Source organism: Eurosta solidaginis, chromosome 2 (genome assembly GCF_040869045.1).
Source record: "Eurosta solidaginis isolate ZX-2024a chromosome 2, ASM4086904v1, whole genome shotgun sequence".
Lineage (NCBI taxonomy): Eukaryota > Metazoa > Arthropoda > Insecta > Diptera > Tephritidae > Eurosta > Eurosta solidaginis.
Genome location: NC_090320.1, coordinates 279,768,034 through 279,790,602, shown reverse-complemented (window position 1 = coordinate 279,790,602; position 22,569 = coordinate 279,768,034). Strand labels below are relative to the sequence as shown.

The following is a 22,569-nucleotide window of genomic DNA, read 5'->3' as shown; positions in this document are numbered from 1 at the left end:
GCTGATAACTAACTAGTAAATTCTAGAATCGAAAAGCCTAGAAGTATGCAACGAGGAAACCAGACAGTATAAAAGGCAGCAACAGTAGAGGCACGACAATCAGTTTGCTTTAAGCAAGCTATCAGTTGCGAATTATAAGTGTTATTGTGAAGTACTTTAATAAAGGCCATTTTTGCATTATTCAATATTGGAGTTATTTATTCAACAGTTTAGTGATTCGAATGCAGAAGATTCGGAATAATCGGAATTTCAGAAAATTCGTTACAAATGGTGTCAGAAGAGGAATTGTTGAATAAATTCCGAAGATTGCGAATACAACTTCGACATGGCAAAGTGGGGTGAATTGAAGATCCTGCAACTGAAGGAGTTGGAGAGCCGTGGATTAGGTACAACCGGCAATAAACTCGAACTGCAGGCACGACTATGGAATTGGAAGGAATTAATGTGGACGAGTATGTCTTTTAGCCTGATGTGGAAGAATCAACAACAAAAATTTAAGAGAAAAACGAAACAACGCAGACAGTTACCAGCACAGACTTGAACATGATATTGGCTGCAATATCTGCACAAACATCGACAGTAACATCAATGTCGCAAATGGCATCACAACTGGATTAACAGAAGACAAGTATTGTATCTCAACTGGAATCGCAAAAGACACGCATAACGTCCAATATTGAAGCACAAGAAGCGCGTATTTCACAAATGTCGACACAGATAACAGCCAAGATTGAAGCACAGGAAACACAAATTTCATCACAGCTGGAAGAACAAAAGACATATATGGCAACTCAACTGAAAGAACAAGAGACACACATAACAGTACAACTAGAAGCACAAGAGGCGCGTATATAATCGAAACTCGAAGCGCGAATGGACGAAAAAATAATGCAGTTTGAAGAAAAATTCGAGGCAGAGGTGGATGCTTTGAGAGGTCGTATACAGGAATTGCAACTTAATCGCCCGGCTGCTTCAGCGAGTAATACGAAGGTAATAACTCCCTCTTTTGACGGTTCTGTTCCTTTCCAGGTCTTCAAGCTACAGTTTGAGAAGACCGCAGCAGTTAACAACTGGAATGCGGAAGATAAAGTTGCTGCACTGTTCGTGGGATTGAAAGGGCCTGCAGCGGACATCTTACAGACGTTTCCAGAGTACGAACGGAACAGTTATGAAGCATTGATGGCCGCTGTCGAGGGGCGTTATGGAAGCGAGCATAGATATACCAAATTGAGTTGCAAAACCGTTACCAAAAAGCAAATGAGACATTGCAGGAGTTTGCTTCGGATGTTGAAAGATTGGCTCATCTTGCAAATGCGGACGCACCCCTGGAATGCACTGAAAGGGTAAAGATTCAGAGCTTTATAAACGGCATACGGGATGTCAAAACGAAGCGAACCACATACGCGAAACCTAAGCAAACATTTGCTGGAACGGTATCCCATGCATTAACTCAGGAAACGGCGTCACTATTGAGTAAACCAGCATACAAAGCTCATCGTGTGGAAGTAGAAAGGCCAGAGTGGGCAGGCGCAATTTTAGAAGCTTTAAAAGGAACGGAACAGAAGAATAATATTGCAATCAAATGTTTCAAGTGCGGTAACCCCGGTCACATTGAACGTCATTGCGATCTTGATCCTAGTGGTTTCAACAGCATGGGTGGTCTTAATAACAAAGCTGGAGGGGATGAGCAAGAGCGAGTAAAATGTAGAGATCGACAGCTAGATCCAGCTATTGAATTTCCTGTGATATCTGTGTCGCAAATTGGTAGAAAATCGAGCAGTCTTACCGTCAGAGGGAATGTGGATGGCAAAGAACGTGTACTGACTGTAGATACGGGGGCATACCATTCCTTGATTCGATCTGATTTAGTCAACAGGAGTGTAAAGCCATTACCTGGAGCATGGTTCTACAGAAATTCGTTGTGGCGGAGATTGTTGATGAAGTCATATTGGGAGTGGACTTCTTTGTTGACCATGACATCAAGATCGATATGCAGAGAAAGGCTATGCGTTATAAGAACCAGGATGTACCAATTAACTTCAGTTTGGAGAAAGGGTTCAGCAGTAATCGAGTACTGGTGGAGAAGACTCGACAAAGACTACGAAAGTCAAAGGGAAAGGTTGATGCATCGAATGGGCAAAATAAAGCGAAATCAAAGGTACCTGCTAGAGAAACATTTGCATTGAAAAACCCTAATGGACGCACTAAAACGAAAAGAATTTCCCAGAAAGAATGCAAGGGTGGTTCCAAACCAGGGCGCACTACTGTTGGGAAACGTCGGAACGATACTGATTATGTGAAGCCAATCCGTCAAGAGCAAGCTATACAAAGTAGTTCATTGACCAACCAACAGAGTGCGAGGGAACGATCCAGGATAATGAGCAGTAAAATGAAACGCAGGTACGATGAGAACAATAATTCGGAAGGTTTCTTGGAGGGAGACTTGGTATTGCTATACAACCCTCACTGGCGGAAAGGTATTCCATCCAAATTTTGGTGCAATTGGGAAGGCCCGTGCGGAGTTGTGAAGAGGATCAGTGATGTCATCTACCGCATACAAACAATTGGGAAACCACGAAATAGAAGAGTGGTTCATTTGCCTGATCGGGACGATCAGACTCAGTTGGAGGGCCGTGTGACGAATATTAGCAACACTAAGGGATACTATCATCTCTAAGCCGATGCTAAGCAGTGACTTGTATGCACATCATTAAATCAATCATTATGTCTACCCATATGTCCATACGAGCAGCGGAGAAGAGACGCACAAACACATGCCTATATCTTATCTGAGATGCTCACAAATGAAGGCAATTATTTGTGCAAGTATTACTCACGTATACACGCGCATATGAGAAGCTATAAACGTAGTTGTGGCTGTTGATTTTGTAGCTGATAACTAGTAAATTCTAGAATAGAAAAGCCTAGAAGTATGCAACGAGGAAATCAGACAGTATAAAAGGCAGCAACAGTAGAGGCACGACAATCAGTTTGGTTTAAGCAAGCTATCAGTTGCGAATTATAAGTGTTATTGCGAAGTACTTTAATAAAGGCCATTTTTCCATTATTCAATATTGGAGTTATTTATTCAACAGTTTAGTGATTCGAACGTTAGCAAAAGATGTGGAATAAGCAGAATTTCAGCAAAAGCCTAGAAGTATGTAACGAGGAAACCAGACAGTATAAAAGGCAGCAACAGTAGAGGCACGACAAGCAGTTTGCTTTAAGCAAGCTATCAGTTGCGAATTATAAGTGTTACTAGCCTTTACCCGCGGCCCAGTCCGCAAGGATAAATTTAAATATAAGGGCTACTCACATATCAAGTTATCTGTTTAAAATTTTGTTTTCTGTCTAATGCATTTTATTTTTGTAATTGAGTAAAATAAGAACTAAATGAGCTGATAACCTGATAGGATCCCAAATGATCCCGAAATTATCCAGAAAAAGCTACGAAATGACCCCCACGCTATCGCGGACGGATCCCGAAAACCATCCAGAAATGCCCCGGAAGGGTTTCCAAAATTTCCCGGAATAGTCCCAAAAAACCCCGAAATGACAACGACACAATTCTAGACGTATCCAGAGAACCACACAGATATGTATGATCCCTGAAGGTGTTCCAAAATGATCCCGAAATAGTCCCGAAAAATTTCCGAAATGACTCTGGCGGACTCCCGGACGGATCTCGAAAACCATCCAGAAAATATCCAGGAAGGGTTCCCAAATTATCCCGGCATAGTTCAGAAAAAGTTCCGAAATGACCCCGAGGGGATCCACGACGGATCGCGAAAACCATACAGAAATGATTCCGGAAGGGTCCCAAAATGAGCCCGAAACAGTCCGGAAATGACCCCGATGGGATCCCGCACGGATCCAGAAATGATCCTGGAAGGGTCCCATAACTATCCCGAAAAATTAACAAAAAAATCTCGAAATGACTCCTACGGCATCCCGGAAGGATCCAGAAATGGCCTCGGAAGGGTCCCCAAATGATCCCGAAATAATACAGAAAAAGTCATGAAATGACCCTTAAAGGGTCCCCAAATGATCCCGAAATTACCCTGATGGGTTCCCGTACAGATCCCGAAATACATCCAGAAGTGATGCCGGAACGGTCGCCAAATGATCCCGTATTAACGGATCCCTAAATGACCCTGGCGGGATCCCGGACAGATCCCGAAATCCGTCCAGGAATGATCTTGGAAGGGTGCCAAAATGATCCCAAAATTGTATCGGAAAAGGCCAGAAATTACCCTCTGACTGGATCCAGGACGAATCCTGAAAACCATCCTTAAATGATCCCGAAAAAGTCTCGAAATTACTCTGACGGGATCCCGTACGGATCCCGGAAACCATCCAGAAATTATGCCGGATGGGACCCCGAATGATCCCGAAAAAGTCCCGAAATGACCCCGACGAGATCCCGGACGGATACCGAAAACCATCCCGATATGATGCCGGAAAGGCCCTCAAATGATCCCCTAATAGTCCCAAAATCACCCTAACGGGATCCCGGACGGATCCCGAAAACCATCCAGAAATGATGAAAAAATAGCCCAAATGATCCCGTACAAGCTGAGAAAAAGTCCAGAATTGACCCCGACGGGATACCGGACGGATCCCGAAAACCATCCAGAAATGATGCCGGTGGGCACCCCAAAATGATCACGATGTAGTCCCGAAATGACCCCATCGGGATCCAGGACGAATCCCGAAAACTATCTAGAAATGATGCCGGATGAGACACCAAATAATCCCGAAAAATTCCCGAAAGTACCCCGACGGGACCCCGACGGATCCCGGAAACCATCCAGAAATGATGCCAAAAGGGTCCCAAATGATCCCGTATTAGTTGAGAAAAAGTTCAGAATTGACCCCGTCGGGATACCGGACGGATCCCGAAAACCATCCAGAAATGATGCCGGATGGGACACCAAATAATCCCGAAAAAGTCACGAAATTACCCCGACGGATCCCGGAAACCATCCAGAAATGATGCCAAAAGGGTCCCAAATGATCCCGTATTAGTTGAGAATAAGTCCAGAATTGACCCTAACGGGATACCGGACGGATCCCGAAAACTATACAGAAATGATGCCGGATGAGACACCAAATAATCCCGAAAAAGTCCCGAAGTTACCCCGGCGGGATCCCCGACGGATCCCGAAAACCATTCAGAAATGATGCCAAAAGGGTCCCAAATGATCCCGTTTAGTTGAGAAAAAGTCCAGAATTGACCCCGACGGGATACCGGACGGATCCCGAAAACAATCCAGAAATGATTTTGTAAGGGACCCCAAATGATTCCGAAAAGGTCTTGAAATGACCCCGACGGGATCCCCGACGGATCCCGGAAACTATTCAGAAATGATGCCGGAAGAGCCCCAAATGATCCCGAAAGGTCCCCAAATGACCCCGACGAGATCCCGGACGGATCCCGAAAACCATCCAGAAATGATGCCGTAAGAGCCCCCAAATGATCCCGAAAAAGTCCCCAAATGACTCCGACGAGATCCCGGACGGATCCCGAAAACCATCCAGAAATGACGCCGGAAGAGCCCCCAAATGATCCCGAAAAAGTCTCCAAATGACCCCGACGAGATCCCGGCCGGATCCCGAAAACCATCCAGAAATGATGCCGAATGATCCCGTATTAATTAGTCGCGAAAAAGTCCCGAAATGACCCCGACGGGATGCCGGACGAATCCCGAGGACCATCCAGAAATGATGCCTAAAGGGACCCAAAATAACCCCGAAAAAGTCCCGTAATGATCCCGGAAACCGTAAAGAATTTATCTCTCGAAGGTACGCAAATGATTCCGAAAGTACCCCGACGGGATCCCGGACGGATCCCGAAAACATCCAGAAATGATGCCGGAAGGGTCCCCAAATGATCGCGAAATAGTCCCGAAATGATTCCGGAATAGTCCCGAAAATGTCCCAAAATAACCCCGACGGGATCCCGGACGGATCCCGAAAACTATACAGAAATGATCCCGGAAGGGTCCCAAAATGATCCCGAAATAGTCCCGAAATTACCCCGGCGTAATCCCGGACCGATCCCGAAAACCATCCAAAAATGATCCCGGAAGGGTCTCGATATGACCCTTACGGGATTACAAATAAGGTGAAGCTAATTATAAAACCATGTTAATAAGGCAGCAGGCGCATTGGAGCGAATAAAAAGTTACATAGAAACATACAGGTAAAGCTAATAAAAGCGTGCTAATAAAAACAATTGATGGAGGGCGGATGGCGGGAGTAGAGGAGAGGACCACTGATTGATCCTCCAAAATTGTATAGATCTCGACCTGTATGTGCCAGATACCAAAAACTATTGATTTAGGAGACAATTTATATTGAGTTATAACAATTTATAGATTTTACACCAGAGGGGAGATAAAGGGGGGGGGGGGCGGAGGGTGTCACTGCTCACTTTGTAAGCCCCCGACTTATTTGACCCCTTGATTCTGTGATATTGGTGAAGGCCAGTATACGTAAAGTTATAATGTGTAAAAATTATTAAAAAGTAATTGCTCGAAGGGGTCGTGGGACTCCCACCCCTCTTTCCATGTTCGAAAAAAATTTCGCTAGTAGACTACTGTCTGTGTCCCAAATTTCATCAAAATCCGTGTAGCCGTTCTGGCGTAATTCAGTCGCAAAGACTAAAGAATATAATAATTAAATTATAACTGTTCCTAGGGGGCGAGGACCTCTCCCCTTTTGAAAAATATATAGCTAGTAGATCCTTCTAGACTATTGGCTATATATGTGCAAAATTTCATCCAAATCGGTCCAGCCGCTCTTGCGTGATTGAGTCACAAAAACAAACTTCTGGACAAACATCCAAACATTCAAACATCCAAACATCCAAACTTTCCCATTTATAATATACATATATTTTAGATTGTGAAGTACTTTAATAAAGGCCATTTTTGCATTATTCAATATTGGAGTTATTTATTCAACAGTTTAGTGATTCGAACGTTAGCAGAAGATTTGGAATAAGCGGAATTTCAGTAAATTCGTTACAATATACTGATTCGTTTTGTTGTGTTGATTTCCCGACAGGGTGGTTAATTGATGTATATTAGAACGATTTTCCGTCATGTTTTGTCGAACGAAAATCGACACTGATGATGGCGCATCGCAAGACCGGTTTGTCTCCGAACCAAATTTGGCAAGGGATGACGGAAAATTATTCCAATATATGTACATCTTTTAAATATACATTTCACAAAATTGAAAATTAGAGAAAGGTAAACTTTCTTAAATTTGTTTAAGATTGTAAAATTAAAAAATTTTGTTTTCGAATGGACTAAAACTATTTTCAAATTGACATTATAGTACTGTTCGTAAAGAGAGAAAAGTCAAATTGAATCGTTGTCAAAATCACGTTGTTGAATACACTTTGGACGCACATATATTTCTTGGCGAAACCAGGGGTGCTCTGTCAAATGTTAAGAAAAATGTTGAGAGGTGGATACTGTTCGACAAACGAAACTTTTCCTGAGCATTTTTCGAGTGTTTTTGTATGGAATTTTTCCTTCCTTGCGATTATACCGCGCTAAAGTTGACAACAGTTTAATCCTCCCACTTTCGTGGCTTAAACTAAGTTCAACAGCAAACATTTATGATCTACCAAAGTGGCAAGGCTAAACTGTAGTGAACTTTAACTGAAGTTTAAGCTCGCACTTAAAGATCTGACCTTAATGGTAGTTATATACCCAGTTTTGAAATATGACTATAGCTCACTATCGGGAAAAATTTTCATCGATTTTGAATTAATTGAGCAATTTGAAACTCTTCCAATTAAAATAGTTGGATGCTTTTTCTCCCATTGAAATAATATATTTATTGCACTTTTTAAAGTTTTCTAAATACCGAAGGTAGTTGTGACTATTATCCCATTTCGCATGTTATACCCGAATTCATAAATGTGACCCGGCCTATGAAAAGGTGGCTTATGACTAAAACAAAAAGAAAACTACTAAGAAACTGAAGACATGCATTGTTTATCTTTAACAGCTGTTTCTCGCAATTCCTTTTTTGAGTCATAAGCCACCTTTTCATAGGCTGGTCACATATGTATAAGTATTTATTAAGATGGCCCCAAAACAGTTAAATAAATGATTTTTCAGTCTCGGCGATTTAAGCCCTAAGCTTTGGGGTTTATACGGCTTGGGGTCTAAGCAGTTTTTAAGAAGACAGTTTTAAATCATTTCGAGACTACCTCCGAATTATGTCTAGACTTTGTTCAGATTATATCGGCGACTGCTTCCGGAGTTCTTTTAAGCCTATTTTGGGATTCGGCATAATTTTATTTACAGGCAAATGGATCAGAGACCAACCTATTCCAAAAAATTTTTCTGAATTGATAATTTCGTTTTTTTCAATCAGAACATTGCTTTCTCTTTAGGTCAATATTTGGTTTTTCATTGAAAGCCGTTTTAACCTTGACGCATAGCAATACCGATATATTCCCAATATACCGTAAGATTTTTCGATTAAAATTTGTTCAAAGAATTTGGATCACCCTAAATACCGATTGTTGAGTGAAATATGCTAGTTCGGAATCGCCCTTTCTCAGAAATTGTTTGAAGAAAACTCTATCTCAGAATTTTGTTTAAAAACGACGTATCTCAGCATTCGGTAAAAAAACGCCGTATCTCAAAATTTTTTTTTCATAAACGCAATCTCAGCTTAAAATGCATTTAATTTAAGCTGAGATTTAGCATTTTCGAAACGAATTCTAAGATAAAGCGTTCCTTAAGAGAATTCTGGCGTAGGGCTTTCTTCAAACAAATTCTGAAATAGCGCGTTTTCAAAAATTTGGTGAGGTTGGCCATTTTCGAAACGCCAGCCGAGAGAGCATTATATTCCACTTAGCAGAATTTTTGCAGGGTAATTCTATATAAAAGCATGACACTCTTAATACCGGTCCAAATATTACGAAAGGGGTATCAAACGACGCGTTTTCGACCCAGGATAGCGTATCCGAAAACGGAAGATACAAATTTTGCGTCTATTAAAATATATTAACGAAACACCGAAAAATTACCCCGGAGTGCTCCGACAGCGGGGTGGGATCCATAGTATTTTTGCGCAGAACACCTTTTAGCATTTGCGGCTTTCGGCCGCGCTTATAAAAAATTACCCTGGATGGGTCCAACAGCGGTTTGGAGACCAAAAGTATATTCGCGCGTGTGGGTAAACAATATCATCAAAATTACAAAAACCACATGCCAATTTTCAATTCCTTTTGCAAATATCTCTTTACATACCCAAAATACACGTTTTAGATTCAAGATCACGAATCTATGCTGGATCCAAAACGCGTCTTATGATAACCCTCTCGATATTTTTGGACATGTATTAACAGTGTCATGTTGTCGTATAGAATTACCTATTTCAGCAGAGAGGTAGAGGTGTTCTTCAAGCAAATTTTTAAATGGAAAACCATATTGATGCTTGAAGTATAGGGGCGTTCACAAAAAACAAAAGAAAAAAACAAAATTACAAATAGAAACTACAATTACATATGTAGTCTATACTCACTTACGCTGCCGCTTGATTCCCTCCGGCCCCAGCACCACTTACTCCAGATGCACCACCCCCACCACCACCACCACCACGTTGCGCTCTCATAAAATGACGCGCATTCAATGGAAATTGTCTTGGATATGTAATCAAAGCTGAGCCAAGTGCTAAACTTAACGGTGCTTTATGACGTCCTGGCAAACTAATAAAAACGGTACCCACTGCAGCTAAATTATCCGCTGTCGGTTCGATTGCAATTAATAAAATTTCTGGTGCATGTTGCGAGCCGCCGCCTGCAGCAGCAACTAAACGCGAACGTGCACCCGCCGTAATGCTACGCACCGAGCGCGTTGATGATGGTGCTGGTTGTGTACTTTCAATGTCTAGAGCGCCTGTTGTGAGGAAAACGCGTGCAAACGGACGTTTTGCCAAATGCAACATTTCTACAACATGTTGTCGGCGTGCACGTCGCAAATCGGCCGCTTGTTTCACCTTCCACACAACCACGCATACGGCCAAAAATAGAAAGAAACATGAAAAGAAAACCGAAAAGAACACAAACAAATCAATATGTAATTGATCTTGACGAAATACAACGGAGCCATAACTGGGATCGGGACCGGCACCGGCACGTAGCGCTATGAAAAAGCGTGTAGCGCTTAAATTGTGAGCGTTCTGTGGCAGCGTTAATACTAAGCGATTTTTTAAGCCAAATAGACGTAACAACGTGTTGCAATGATTAAGTGTAACATGAGTACTCAAATCCTTTGCATGTTTATCCTTTACATAAAAACTATGTCCACCATGACTTTTACAATCTTGTATATGTGGTCCGTAGAAGGCATTTCGTTTATCATGCATCACAAGTTTACTGGCAGTTATATTATCGGTGCGTGGCATTGCAATGTGTAGTGGATGATTGCGTTTGGTTTTTGGAATCCAATTGTAGCGGTTGTCTAAGAAGATTTCATGGAAGCCCGTTGTATCATTTGTCTCGACAATAAACGAATCATCTTGTGGTGACATGAATACATCCAGTTCGCCTTGCGTAACATCGATTATGATGCGTATGTCGACATTCATGAAGCGTGGTTGAATGACAAAGAAAACAGTTTGGCCTGGACGTAGAGCGGCTGGTTTCGATTTACATTCCTCTATTGTGTGCCATGAAATTGAAAGAGAGAAAAAGTACATGTAATTTTAATGTTCCATACATATGATGTATATTGGAACGACTTTCCGTCATCCCTTGTCAAATTTGGTTTTGAGACAAACCGGTTTCGGCGTTGTGCCATCATCAGTGTCGATTTTCGTTCGAGAACGAATGATGGCACAACGCCCAAACCGGTTTGTTTCAAAACCAAATTTGACAAGGGATGACGGAAAATCGTTCCAAGACACATCATTAATTCACCCTGTCGGAATATCAACAAAACAAAATAAGTTACATACATATACTTATTTCTTTGTTCGTATTAAAACTATGCTCGCTCATTTCCTGTACTTCGAGGAATATTTATGGGCAAAGTAAAATTATCTTCTCTTTCGTCCATTTACATTTTATTAACAATGTTATTTGATGATAGAAAAGCCATACTGCGTGACGGGGCTATCAAAAAATTGTATACTATTGAGAAAAAATACTTGATGGAGAGCAAAAAAGATTAAAAAAAAATAATACCATACCATTACTTTTATTCGGAATAATACGTTAAAATGGTCAATTCTAAGTAAAAAATTAATTTTTTTAATAAATTACATTAAAATTATAAAAATTGTGTTTTTTGCTTATTACTTGAAAATATAGCTTTTTTTGAAAATTTTTTTCTACTAAAACGAATTCGAAAAAAGAAAAACTGTCTGAATGAAAGTTCTGGAAATGTTCTGAACCTATTTTAGCTGTAAAAAATTTTTTTCCGTAATAAATTTGTTAAAAATGAAAATATATTAGTCAAAAGTTCATTTTAGGCTAATTTCTCACAATTTAAGCCTGATATCTCTACTAAAATTCAAAAACACTATAGATATTAATACAGATTCTGAAATGTACTTGAAATACCTTTAAAGTAAGCCCAATATGATATTTTTTCTATAATTCTATCAGAAGCTATGAAGATTTTTTGGCCAAACCCTACATTCACATGGCAAAATATCTATTTGGCTAAAAACGGGGCCTCGAAATCGGACTTAGAGCTATGGTGTCTTCATCAATTGTTCTTAGAATCATCTGTAGATTAGGTTTTTGCTATACTCCTGATGGAAAAAAAATTTGACCCGCTCTTATATACATATGTACATTAACCGGGCCGAATTGTATGATCGAAACTTAACCGATATCGCGCCATAGATTTTTCGATAGGATTTGGGCTCAGGAAAAAAAGTTCCACTACGCATACCCAAAAAAAAAATTATCGAGCCTGCAAAAAAAAAATTGCGAAAGGGTAAATTTTTCGACAAAACACTCTCCAAAACCTAAAAAATATTTTTTTTTTCAAAGGGTAACAGTGTAGATGTGGACGATAAAAGTTTCTTAATATTATTTTAAAATTGACAGCTAATCCCCAGTTAGGGCTGGACATATAAAGATGTGTCCCTTAACTAAGAACGAAATCCCCTTTCCCTTTCTCTCCCCTCCTTCTACCCTTATCTCATCTTCCTTTCCTCACTTCTCATATACATCTACGTACGTTTTTTCTTCTCTCATCTCCCTGTACTCTTATTTCGCTTCCCTCCTCTCCCATCTCCTGCTTCTATTATTTTCTCGCCTCTCGTCTCCCGCTGCTCTCTTCTCACCTTCTCTGACCTCATCATCCTTTCCTCTCCATCCGCAACACATACTCACCTATCGGCTTAGCATCGAAACACATGCGCGATTCCACCGTTATCTGCTTATAGCATTGATGACCATCAATTGGATTACCAGCATACGAATCGCGACACTTGGAACATTGCACACTCCAACAAAGTTGCGCCGAATTTTTACCACCACCCGCCGTGCAAGTGGCATCACTTTCCGTATTATTACCACAATTACACTTTTCACCAGTTACAGCATCACAAATATTGCCATGCCCATGACACTGGCAAGGCCGACAGGCTCTACGATGATCTTCGCTACCACGAAAATAACCCACAATGCATGTATCACAACGATCGCCCGCAGTGCTATTCGCACAACGTAAACATGTCGCATTACTCTCAGGACCCTCAATCAAGACTTCCTCCAGCTCTGCGTGTGTCATATTAAAGAACGCCGACTCAGCATCATGAGCCAAACAAACATCGGTATGACCATTACAATATTCATGACATGGTACGCATTCGTGACCCTCCTTTGGATTACCAACATACAGCGGTTTACACTTTTCGCATTGATCACCTTTTGTATTATTATGACATTCTAAGCAGACATCCAAACGATCTGGACCTTCACAATTCGAGTGACCATTACATAAACATTGTATGCTACAATTAGCACCAACATAACCAAAATCACATGTGCAATTATCAGGTTTAATACATTTGCCTCGTACGCAACCCTGACTACAAACTGGCGAACATGTGCCATTCTCATCACGATATCCCACACCACATTGACATGTATAGCCAACTTCTGTATCGTTACAACGTTCCGATATGGGATTACAATTGTGATGACCATTCTCGCATTCATTCTCTGCAGGACATTTAACATAATGCCATGAGACAACATCAGCTGGTGTTAATTGTGTGTCATTACGGCGTGAAGTATAAATGAGATCGCATGTAGAACCCGAAGGATATTCTTGTTTATTCTCCAGAGAGCCTTCCGTGCAAATACCATCACCATTATAACCATCACGCGCACACCAACCACAATGCGCATGCTCCAAACAGGAAGAACAATGATCGTACACATTACATGGTTCTGGACAATGTGTAGTCTCATTCGTTTCTAATACGAGGCCACAAACACCACCAGCGCAGAGTAAAGGTTGTGATTGTGGTGAAATGCAGCTATTCAACATAGTGGACCATTTACAATCTTTAGGATTCTCATCATCGTTCGTCGACAAACAAGTGCTGCAGTTTTTATAAATATGACATGGCATTGGGCATTGCCCAATTATACGATATTGATTTTGTTCAACCAATTCTTTTGTTATGCATTCGATAGTACCCAATTCACTTTGTGCCCATTCGCAGTTCTCATTCATTACACAAACTTCACAGTGCAGTATATGACATTGAGGCTTCGGGCAGAGATTCAGCAAACCAACGCTAATTTCTTTACTACACCAAGTGCTATGACGTTCACAATCCACACCTGCCGGCACGCAACGTCCTTTAATGCCACATTCGTCACACCACTGACAAATAGGTGTAGTCTCGATGTGCGTCGGCCATGAGGCAAGACAAGCGCTACAAGTACTAAAAGTGGAGCAATTACGACGCGCCATCCATGCATCATCACATGCAGCGCCGTTATTATAAATCAATGTACCATTATGATGTTCACATACGCCAGCATCACCTTCGCTGTAGCAATACGATGCTGAACTGTATGTGCCTGTGACTGTGCAAAAGCTACAACCCTTATGATGCCGGCACAAATATTTGCTAGCGCTCCACAATTGACAAATATCATCGGGTAAATAAATGCGTGTGACATGGGATTGTGCGGCGCTACCATCCCAACCGCCTATTACATAAATTGCTTTGCTCTCGTGATCGATCGAAATTGCTTCAGCGTACGTGGAATGCGGCAGCCTACCAACAACATGTACATCCTCTGTTAGACGTATCCATTGATTGCAATCATATATATAAGCCACAAGTACATCGCTAGCGTCATAAGGTTGCGTTCGTCCACCATAGACAATCATATATTTCTCGGTTGTGGCGGCCGAATGAAAATAACGTGCGCGTGGCAGCATTGCATCTGGACGCATGAGTTCTTTGAATGTCGGCAGTTCTGTCCAAGTCATTTTTTGTAAATTAAGCGCATACAGTTTATTCTGTGGCTCTGCTGCCGAGTAACCACCAAACACATAGAGTATATGCGCATCTGCTTGATACACCGTGCTATGACCATAGAGCACTGGCATGCGCACACCCAATGCAAGCAGTTGCTCCCAACGAAATGTTTCCAAATTGAATTCCCATAATTCTAGCTGGCGCGATTTATTACGTGTCATGCCGCCTATTAAAATCAATGACTCACGTTCATTGTATCGAATCTGTGTAAGCGTATGACCTGCAAGCGCAGGCGGTTTCTCAGCACCGCGGTGTAATTCAATTTCACTCCAACGTTGATTTTGTATAGAAAATTGCCAAAAATCAGCTAAAATTAGCTGCGTTGCGCGTTCCGCTTGCCCACCGCGTATGCTTATGCCACCATATATAAAAATTATTTGTTTTTTCAAATAAATTTCAGAAGCGTGAAAATAACGCCCCAGCGGCATCTTATCATCCGGTGTCGATTCGACGGTTACCTGCATCCATGTGCCATTTTTCGCATCAAATTGACGAAAATCATTAAGTGGACCATGCGATGGTGAATATCCCCCAAACATCCAAAGTGACCCGCGTCGATCAGCATTTACCGAGTGTCCAAATCTTGGTATTGTCTTACGCAAATGCTCGTAGGTATCACTTAGTAGAAGCGTATTAAAAAGATCAGTCACAACTAAATGATTTGGTTTAACTAGCGTACCACAATCGCCACCAGCATAATTGCTATTACATATACAACGTCCATAATCAGTATCACAATAGCCTTGCATGCGTTTGGCATTACAATTTTTGGGACAAATTTCAATTTCACAAAGTGCACCCACATAGCCAGCAGGACATACACAACGCTGTTGTTCGTCACATATATGCGGATGTAAGCAAGTGCGCGCAGCACAATTTTTAACAGTGTAAAGCGCATTGAAACCAAATTTTTGCCTATCACCTCCTTGCTTATAGTAAACTGTAACATGACTGGAGCGCGCCTCTACGATGTGTGTTGCAGTGTATGGCGAGCAGACGACTGATATTAATTGGTTTTGTTGGGTAGCACCAGTTAAATCGGGTAAGCTATCATATATATAAACAGCATTCTCGTCACAATCCATCGATAGACTAGGCCATTCGAATTCCAGCTGTAGCAGCGATTTCTCAGCTTCCAAAGTTTTCGGCGCTAATATCCATAAACATTCACGCACCTCCAAACTAGCACCCCATGGATTCTTATACGATTGATAAGAACCAATACCGCTGCGTCCTATATTCGTTAGCATACCACGTGACTCGCACTGATAATAGCATTGTCCGCCATCACGTGGATCACCATAATAGCCATTGGCGCATTGATCGCACTTCAAACCGACCGTATTATCTTTACAATAGCATTCACCATTGCCCACATTGCAAATGCCTAAATCTTGATTACCATGCCCATTGCATTCACATGGATGACAACCATCTGTTGATGTAGCATTTCCATAACTGCCCTGACGACAACGTTCACAACGTTCACCTTCTGTCCATGCTTGACATTGATCACATTTGCCCACACGCTCCACACAGGTGGAATGATTGTTACAGCCACAATTGATTGAACAATCGGTGCCAGTCCATCCCAGCTCACATTTGCATACATAATCAGGTGGTCCAGAGCAAAAGCCATTAATGCAATTCTCGTAGCATGTGCGCACACAACTCATCCGCCCATCGCCTATGTAACCACGTCGACAATGACAGTTATACGAACCATGCGTATTCGTACATTTGGCTTCCTTATGACAATCATGCAAACCTAAACCGCATTCATCAACATCCGGGCATTGCGCATATGCCCATTCGGCGTCATGCTGTGTTGGACTATTTAATGCCAGCGAACAATTACTAAATGGGCGACTAAAATCACCTTGCATGCAGACACCTTCAATGGGATTGTCACGGTCAAAACACCAGCCGCAACTAAGCGTGCGCAAACACTGTGTACAATTTTTATATAAAGCACACGATTTACATTGTGTTGGTGGTGTTGATTGTTTGTTTTCAGGCGCTGTTGTTTGCTGTTGTTTTGTGGCTATGTCATCACCACCTCGTCCCTCTGTGTTACGCTGTTGCTGCGTGTCATTTGTGACAATTTGATCCAGCCACTCACGACACATACCAAATTGAAATTCGCTTGTGTAAACGGCAAAACTAAAACATTGTGCTGTCGCTTCACACCACACGCAACGTCCACGTTCGCTTAAGCATTGATCGCAGGTTTCGCGCAAACGACATGATATTGGACACATTGTTGTATTGCGTACACCGTGTTCTGATTTGCCAAAACGTGCACAACGTGCTTCCTCTGTCCACCATTCGCATAAACCTGATGTAACACATTCATCACACGAAACATAATTGGAACAATTAGCACATTGAGAAGGTTGCGTGATAAGATACTCCCAATAGGTGACATTCATGTCGCCGGTCGCAGTGATTGTGCAAGCTTCAGTTTCGTTTACAGTTTTCTCAATACACTTTGAAGTTAAACCACACCAGGCGCATGCGGAGTCAGTTAAGCAATGCAAGCAGTTACTGTAATGTGTACAATTGCCTGAATAGTAAGGTTCTAAGTATTCGAAAGTGAAGGCATTTAAATTGCCATGATAGATGTGTTGTAATTCCATTTTAGTTTTTTGATAAGCATTATAGAGTGTGGAGAGCCCAACACGTCGTCGTGATTGAAAATCGATTAGAAACGGTTGATCTGTGCTGGGTATCTCGACGGGTCCACAATATGATTGATTTGTGGAGCGACTTGTTAATTCTTTGAGTGAATTTATATCTTTGCCTAAGCCTGCACGCAGAATCGCAGTCGAATAACTAGTACATACCTGAAAGAAGAGTAATGATCATAAGTACAAGTGCCTATAGTTTGAGAATAAGTTAAAATTTACAGAAATTTGAGTTTGACCTGCGTTTAAAAAGAAGCATACTACAGCACTTAAACATCGACTGTTGAATTCTAAAGATTGTCTTATTCCGGCTGCAGATTCGAAAATTGGCTATCTGACACAGCCGAGATGGAAGGGATCCGTACAATATGTCGAAAAAAATTATCGAAACACAAAAGGCCGAATCGTTAAAACCCTCTTTATACAGAAAACTATTTTTATCGAATTAAAAAATGTCGAAAAAAGAAAAATTACCGAAAATGGCCGAACAAAATTGAAATTGGTATACTTAAGCAAAACTACAAAAACAAAATTTTAAGGCAGTGTTTTATTATTATGGTTGTAAATTATGACAGCTTCAAAAAAACTGTACTTGTACAATGAATAGTGGGCGTTAAGACGGCACCAATATAAAAAATCCTTTTCTAATCACAATAACGTATTTTTTGGAAATAGTATTCATATATATAATATAAAAAAAAACATTAAAGAGTTACACTTAACACACAAAAATTATGAAATATCGAAAATTGTTAGCCAAAATTTATAGCTTATTATATTTGGTTCACTCTACACGGTATATTCATACATGCATGCACGTTGAATTTTTTGGTTATACAAGTTAAGGTATTCTACTGTATGGCTTTTGTGTGAAGGAGTTTTCTTTGAGCTTTTTGATGAGTTTGAAAATGTAAAATGAAAATCTTTGAAATTTCCTGCAGAATAAAATTATTACTGAATAAAAAATATTATTTGGCGCCCAACGTGGGGCTGTCTTAAAGTTTTCTTTTCAAAGGATTATAAAATCCTATATGTGAATCTATGTTGAATTTGCTTTGTGAAAAATAAAATAGTGACCATTAAAAGGATCATAAAATCCTAAATATTTCTATTGAAACTTTTTAAAAAGTGAAATAAAATAACTCCATAAATTTTTAACGTGTAAAAGGATCATAAGATCCTATACGCCACATCATTCATAATCCCTAAACAACAAGCAATTTTTAACGGAGAAAAAAGTAAGGCAGCGCTCGAATCCTGAAAAACAATTGCCGATTTCTATAGGCAAAGGACAGTACAAATATCCCGAAGAACAATGGCCGATTCTTATAGGCAAAGGAAAATATATTCCAGACCGGTTAGTCTTTAACGGCAGGAAAAGAAAATATGTAATACAATCAACTTACATCCTTCAATCAATTTATATTCTTCAATAAAATAATCTTTTAATCGATCAAGTACCTATATGTAAAAATAAAATATAAACTCCCACACAGCATTTAGATGATAAATTTTTGAACTTTCCTTCATATCAATACAATTTGACTACTCCTTGCGAATAAATACTGAGTTTTCATACAGTTGAACAAAATAAATAATAAAATAAGATTACTTTTAATGATCAAAAACTGAAAATCATTTTTCGATCACTTTTTGAAATAATTTTCGAATAACTTTGATGAATAAATTTTAAGATTTTATAAAAATGAACATAGAGAATAATAAAACTTGTTTGCTTTTGATGATCAATAACTGAGAACAATTTTTCAATCACAATTTGGAATCATTTTTGAATTTAATTTCTTTAACTTCGGTGATCAAAAATTTAAAATCATTTTTCAATAAACTTTCTTAATATTTGCAGACTACCTTTCTTGAATAAATGATGAATTTTTTACTTGTTAAAACTATACTTCTCATTGAAAATTTGATTTTTCTTCATTAGCTCACAATTTTTCAATATAAAATCCAAAAAAATTACAAATATATGAATATGTGTTTTCAAGACTAAAAGTAATATAAGTGCTGCTGCTAACCTAAGATGTCTTCTAGCATTTCTCTAGATGCGGCTTCCCAGAAAAGACATACTGGATGGAACCGATGTACGGAAATTGTAAGCTGTTTAACCGCTGGTAAGTTAAGCTTGATCGACACGCCTGGACGCGGCTTCAACATCCTCCATGAGCTATGATTGTCGAAAACATTTAGTTATATTTAAAGAATGATATGAGACATAGTAAAATCGTGATTTTTAGTGACATCGTTACCATGATCTAAGATGATGATCATAAATTATGTTGGATGTTGTAGTCGTGTGTGTGTACAACGGTCAAGTTAATTACTACCTGCGGTTCAAAAAGCTTACTTCCGAGCTTCCAGATGCTTTCACCCCCTGATGAAACATCATCTTTATATAGTATTTAGTTATGTATTAAATATGATGGAAAAATGAATCACAATCTTATTCACAAATGATTCCAAACCATCATATAATATGTTTGAAAATTGTTCTTAAATGTGATCAAAAAATTACTGTGAAAAGTAATCAAATGTTATTCCATAAGAAGTAAAGTACAATCTTCCAGTAATATCAAGTATGATAAAAAGATGAATAAAACGTGTTTCGAAATATGAATCATAAATGATTATTCAAGAATAATCACATTTATGGTACATTTTTCTCCCGACGATACGTTAATTTTCGAACAGAAAATGCTTTCAAATTTGAACGTTTTTAATCATCTTGGGGTATGATATTTGAATATTTTTTTATCAAAATTTTCAAAAAATGCTGGCTGGACTGTAAGTAGATATCAAAATTGATGTGACTATTTGGTTTAAATATTTGAATTTATTATGAGGGCATAAAAAGTCCTATTGTTAAAAAGAAAATACTATCCTTTGATTTATATGCTATTTTGAATGATTCCTTTTGTGAAAACCATTCTAGGGTACTGCGCACATATTAAAATTGTTTTTATAGTTTTTTTTACAAAGGATCCTTTTCGACTTTACTTAGAAAAAATAGAATATTTAAATTAAATATAATTTGTAATTTAAATTATTTAAATTATTTGTGTAATAATTTATGATAGTTTGGGTGAATAAAATGAGTATAACACGGGAACAGGTATTGGAAATAATTAAGGTGATAATACTCGACAGGAGCTGGATAATAAAATAGAGGCAAGTGAAAATGCTAGGCGAGAATTAGCGGCTAAACTAGATTCGCTTATTTTGGCTCTTGGGCGATTAGAGGTACCAAATGTAGAGGCTTACAAGGCAGTGGAAATTGATTCAGGGAACTGTAGTAAGGCATCAGAAAAATATTACGTAGCTCTAGGTATACTTAGAAATAAATTAGTTCCGCCAACATGACGTTGTCATCTTTCAATACTGTTTTAAATTTTGAAGGGATCATTGAAAGGCTGGATCAGACGTACGCAGATAAAAGACTCATATATGTTGAATGAACTGAGTATCCTTAGGCAGGGTGAACTTAATTATAATCAGAACAATATTGGTGAGATTGAATTAGATGATAATGAGTCCCAAATTCAAGTTTCAGATTTTAGTGATGAGATAAATTTTTTAAACTAAATGTTCATGCACATTATACGACGCGACATGGGGCGGCAAAATATTCTTTGCATGTATTCTTATGGAACCATGCACACCTAGCGACAGTCGTACGACACGACACGACCAAGATGACCAACTAAACAAAAATGCCGTGAATATTTTGTCGGAACGTGTCGCTCATGTCGCGTCGTATAATGTGCATGAACCTTAAATTCGCTCCTGCCATACATTACTAAAAAAATGGTGAATGGACAGGAGCTTCGTTTCTTAATTGATACTGGTACATCGAAAAACTATATTTAAAAATGTTCATTTCTTCGTGGCGTTAAATTAATAAAACATTCGTTTTGATTAAAATCAATAAATGGAGACAATTTAATAAATTAAAAGTGTCTAATTAGTTTACTTGATCATACTTCAACGGTTTACTTGCTTGACACATTAAACACGTTTGACGGTATTATAGGATATGACTTTTTAAGAGAAATCGATGCGAAAATTTATACAGAAAGTGGATATTTGTGCTATCGAAATGGTGGAGTTGCAATTGAACAGCTTAATTGTAATGAAGTTAACCTGATTACGATAACAGGAGATTCAGTTCAGGAAAATATACGTAATCATTTCAGAAAATGATAAATAGTAATATTAATGCGTTTGCGAATCCAAATCGAGCTTTGCCTTTAATACAAATGCAATAGCTAAAATACGTACAGTAACAGATGATCCTATTTATAGTAGAAGTTATCCTTATCCTATGTCTGCTGCGGATTTCATTAATAATGAAATACTTAGTCTTCTGAAAGACGGCATAATTAGAAAAACGTGTTCCCCATATAATTCTTCAAAACACGTTGTAACAAAAAAGGGGCTGGATTAAAATGGAAAGCAAAAGTTGCGAATGGTAATTGATTTCCGGAAAATCAATGAAAAAAACTCTATCAGATAAATATCCAATACCCGATATTTCTGCAATTTTGTCAAATTTAGGAAAATCACGGTTTTCACTACTCTTGATTTGAAATCTGGTTTCCACCAGATAAATTTATACGAAAAGGACAGGCAAAAAACTGCTTTCAGCATTAATAATGCAAAATAGGAGTTTTGTCGTTCTCCGTTTGGATTGAAAAACGCCCCAAGCATTTTTCAGCGTGCAATCGATGATGTTCTACGTGACGAAACAGGTAAGACATATCACGTTTACATCGATGACATTATCATTTTTTCACGCGACGAAGATACACACATAAGAAATGTAGATAAAATTTAAAAAACGTTGGAGCAATCAGAAATGAGGGTATCGTCAGATAAGTCGAAATTTTTTAAGACATATGTTGAGTTTTTAGGATTCATGGTTTCACAAAATGGTATTCGAACCTGTCCTGATAAAGTTCGTGATATAATTAACTATACAATGCCGGAGACATTACGGGGGTAGCGATCTTTTCTTGGGCTAGCTGGCTATTATCGCAGGTTTGTTTAAAACTATGCTTCAATAGTAAAACCATTAACAAAATTTTTGCGTGCTGAGAATGGCCATATTGACGCAAATAAATCGAAACGTGTGAAAATTAATTTTGATCGCAAAGCAGAGTTGGCTTTTACAAAAATTAAGAACATACTTGCTTCGGAAGATGTACTTTTACAGTATCCAGGTTTTAATTGTCCATTTGAGCTAACAATTGATGCTTTATCAAATGCATTAGGAGCGGTATTATCTCAAAATAGTAAACCAATCACAATG

General features: G+C 39.2%; 1 protein-coding gene across 1 annotated transcript in view; it reads right to left on the bottom strand.

Annotated features, from left to right (window-relative positions):
• Nucleotides 1-6,979: 6,979 nt before the first annotated feature.
• Nucleotides 6,980-22,569, bottom strand: part of Megf8 (multiple EGF like domains 8) — a 45,396-nt gene continuing 29,806 nt past the window's right edge. Inside the window, exons 7-8 of the mRNA XM_067768184.1 lie at nucleotides 12,383-17,402; nucleotides 6,980-10,694 (exon numbers count right to left, since the gene is read on the bottom strand). Coding sequence (XP_067624285.1) covers nucleotides 9,559-10,694; nucleotides 12,383-17,402 — 6,156 coding nt within the window. The 3' untranslated portion in view covers nucleotides 6,980-9,558. The remainder of the gene's footprint in view (nucleotides 10,695-12,382; nucleotides 17,403-22,569) is intronic.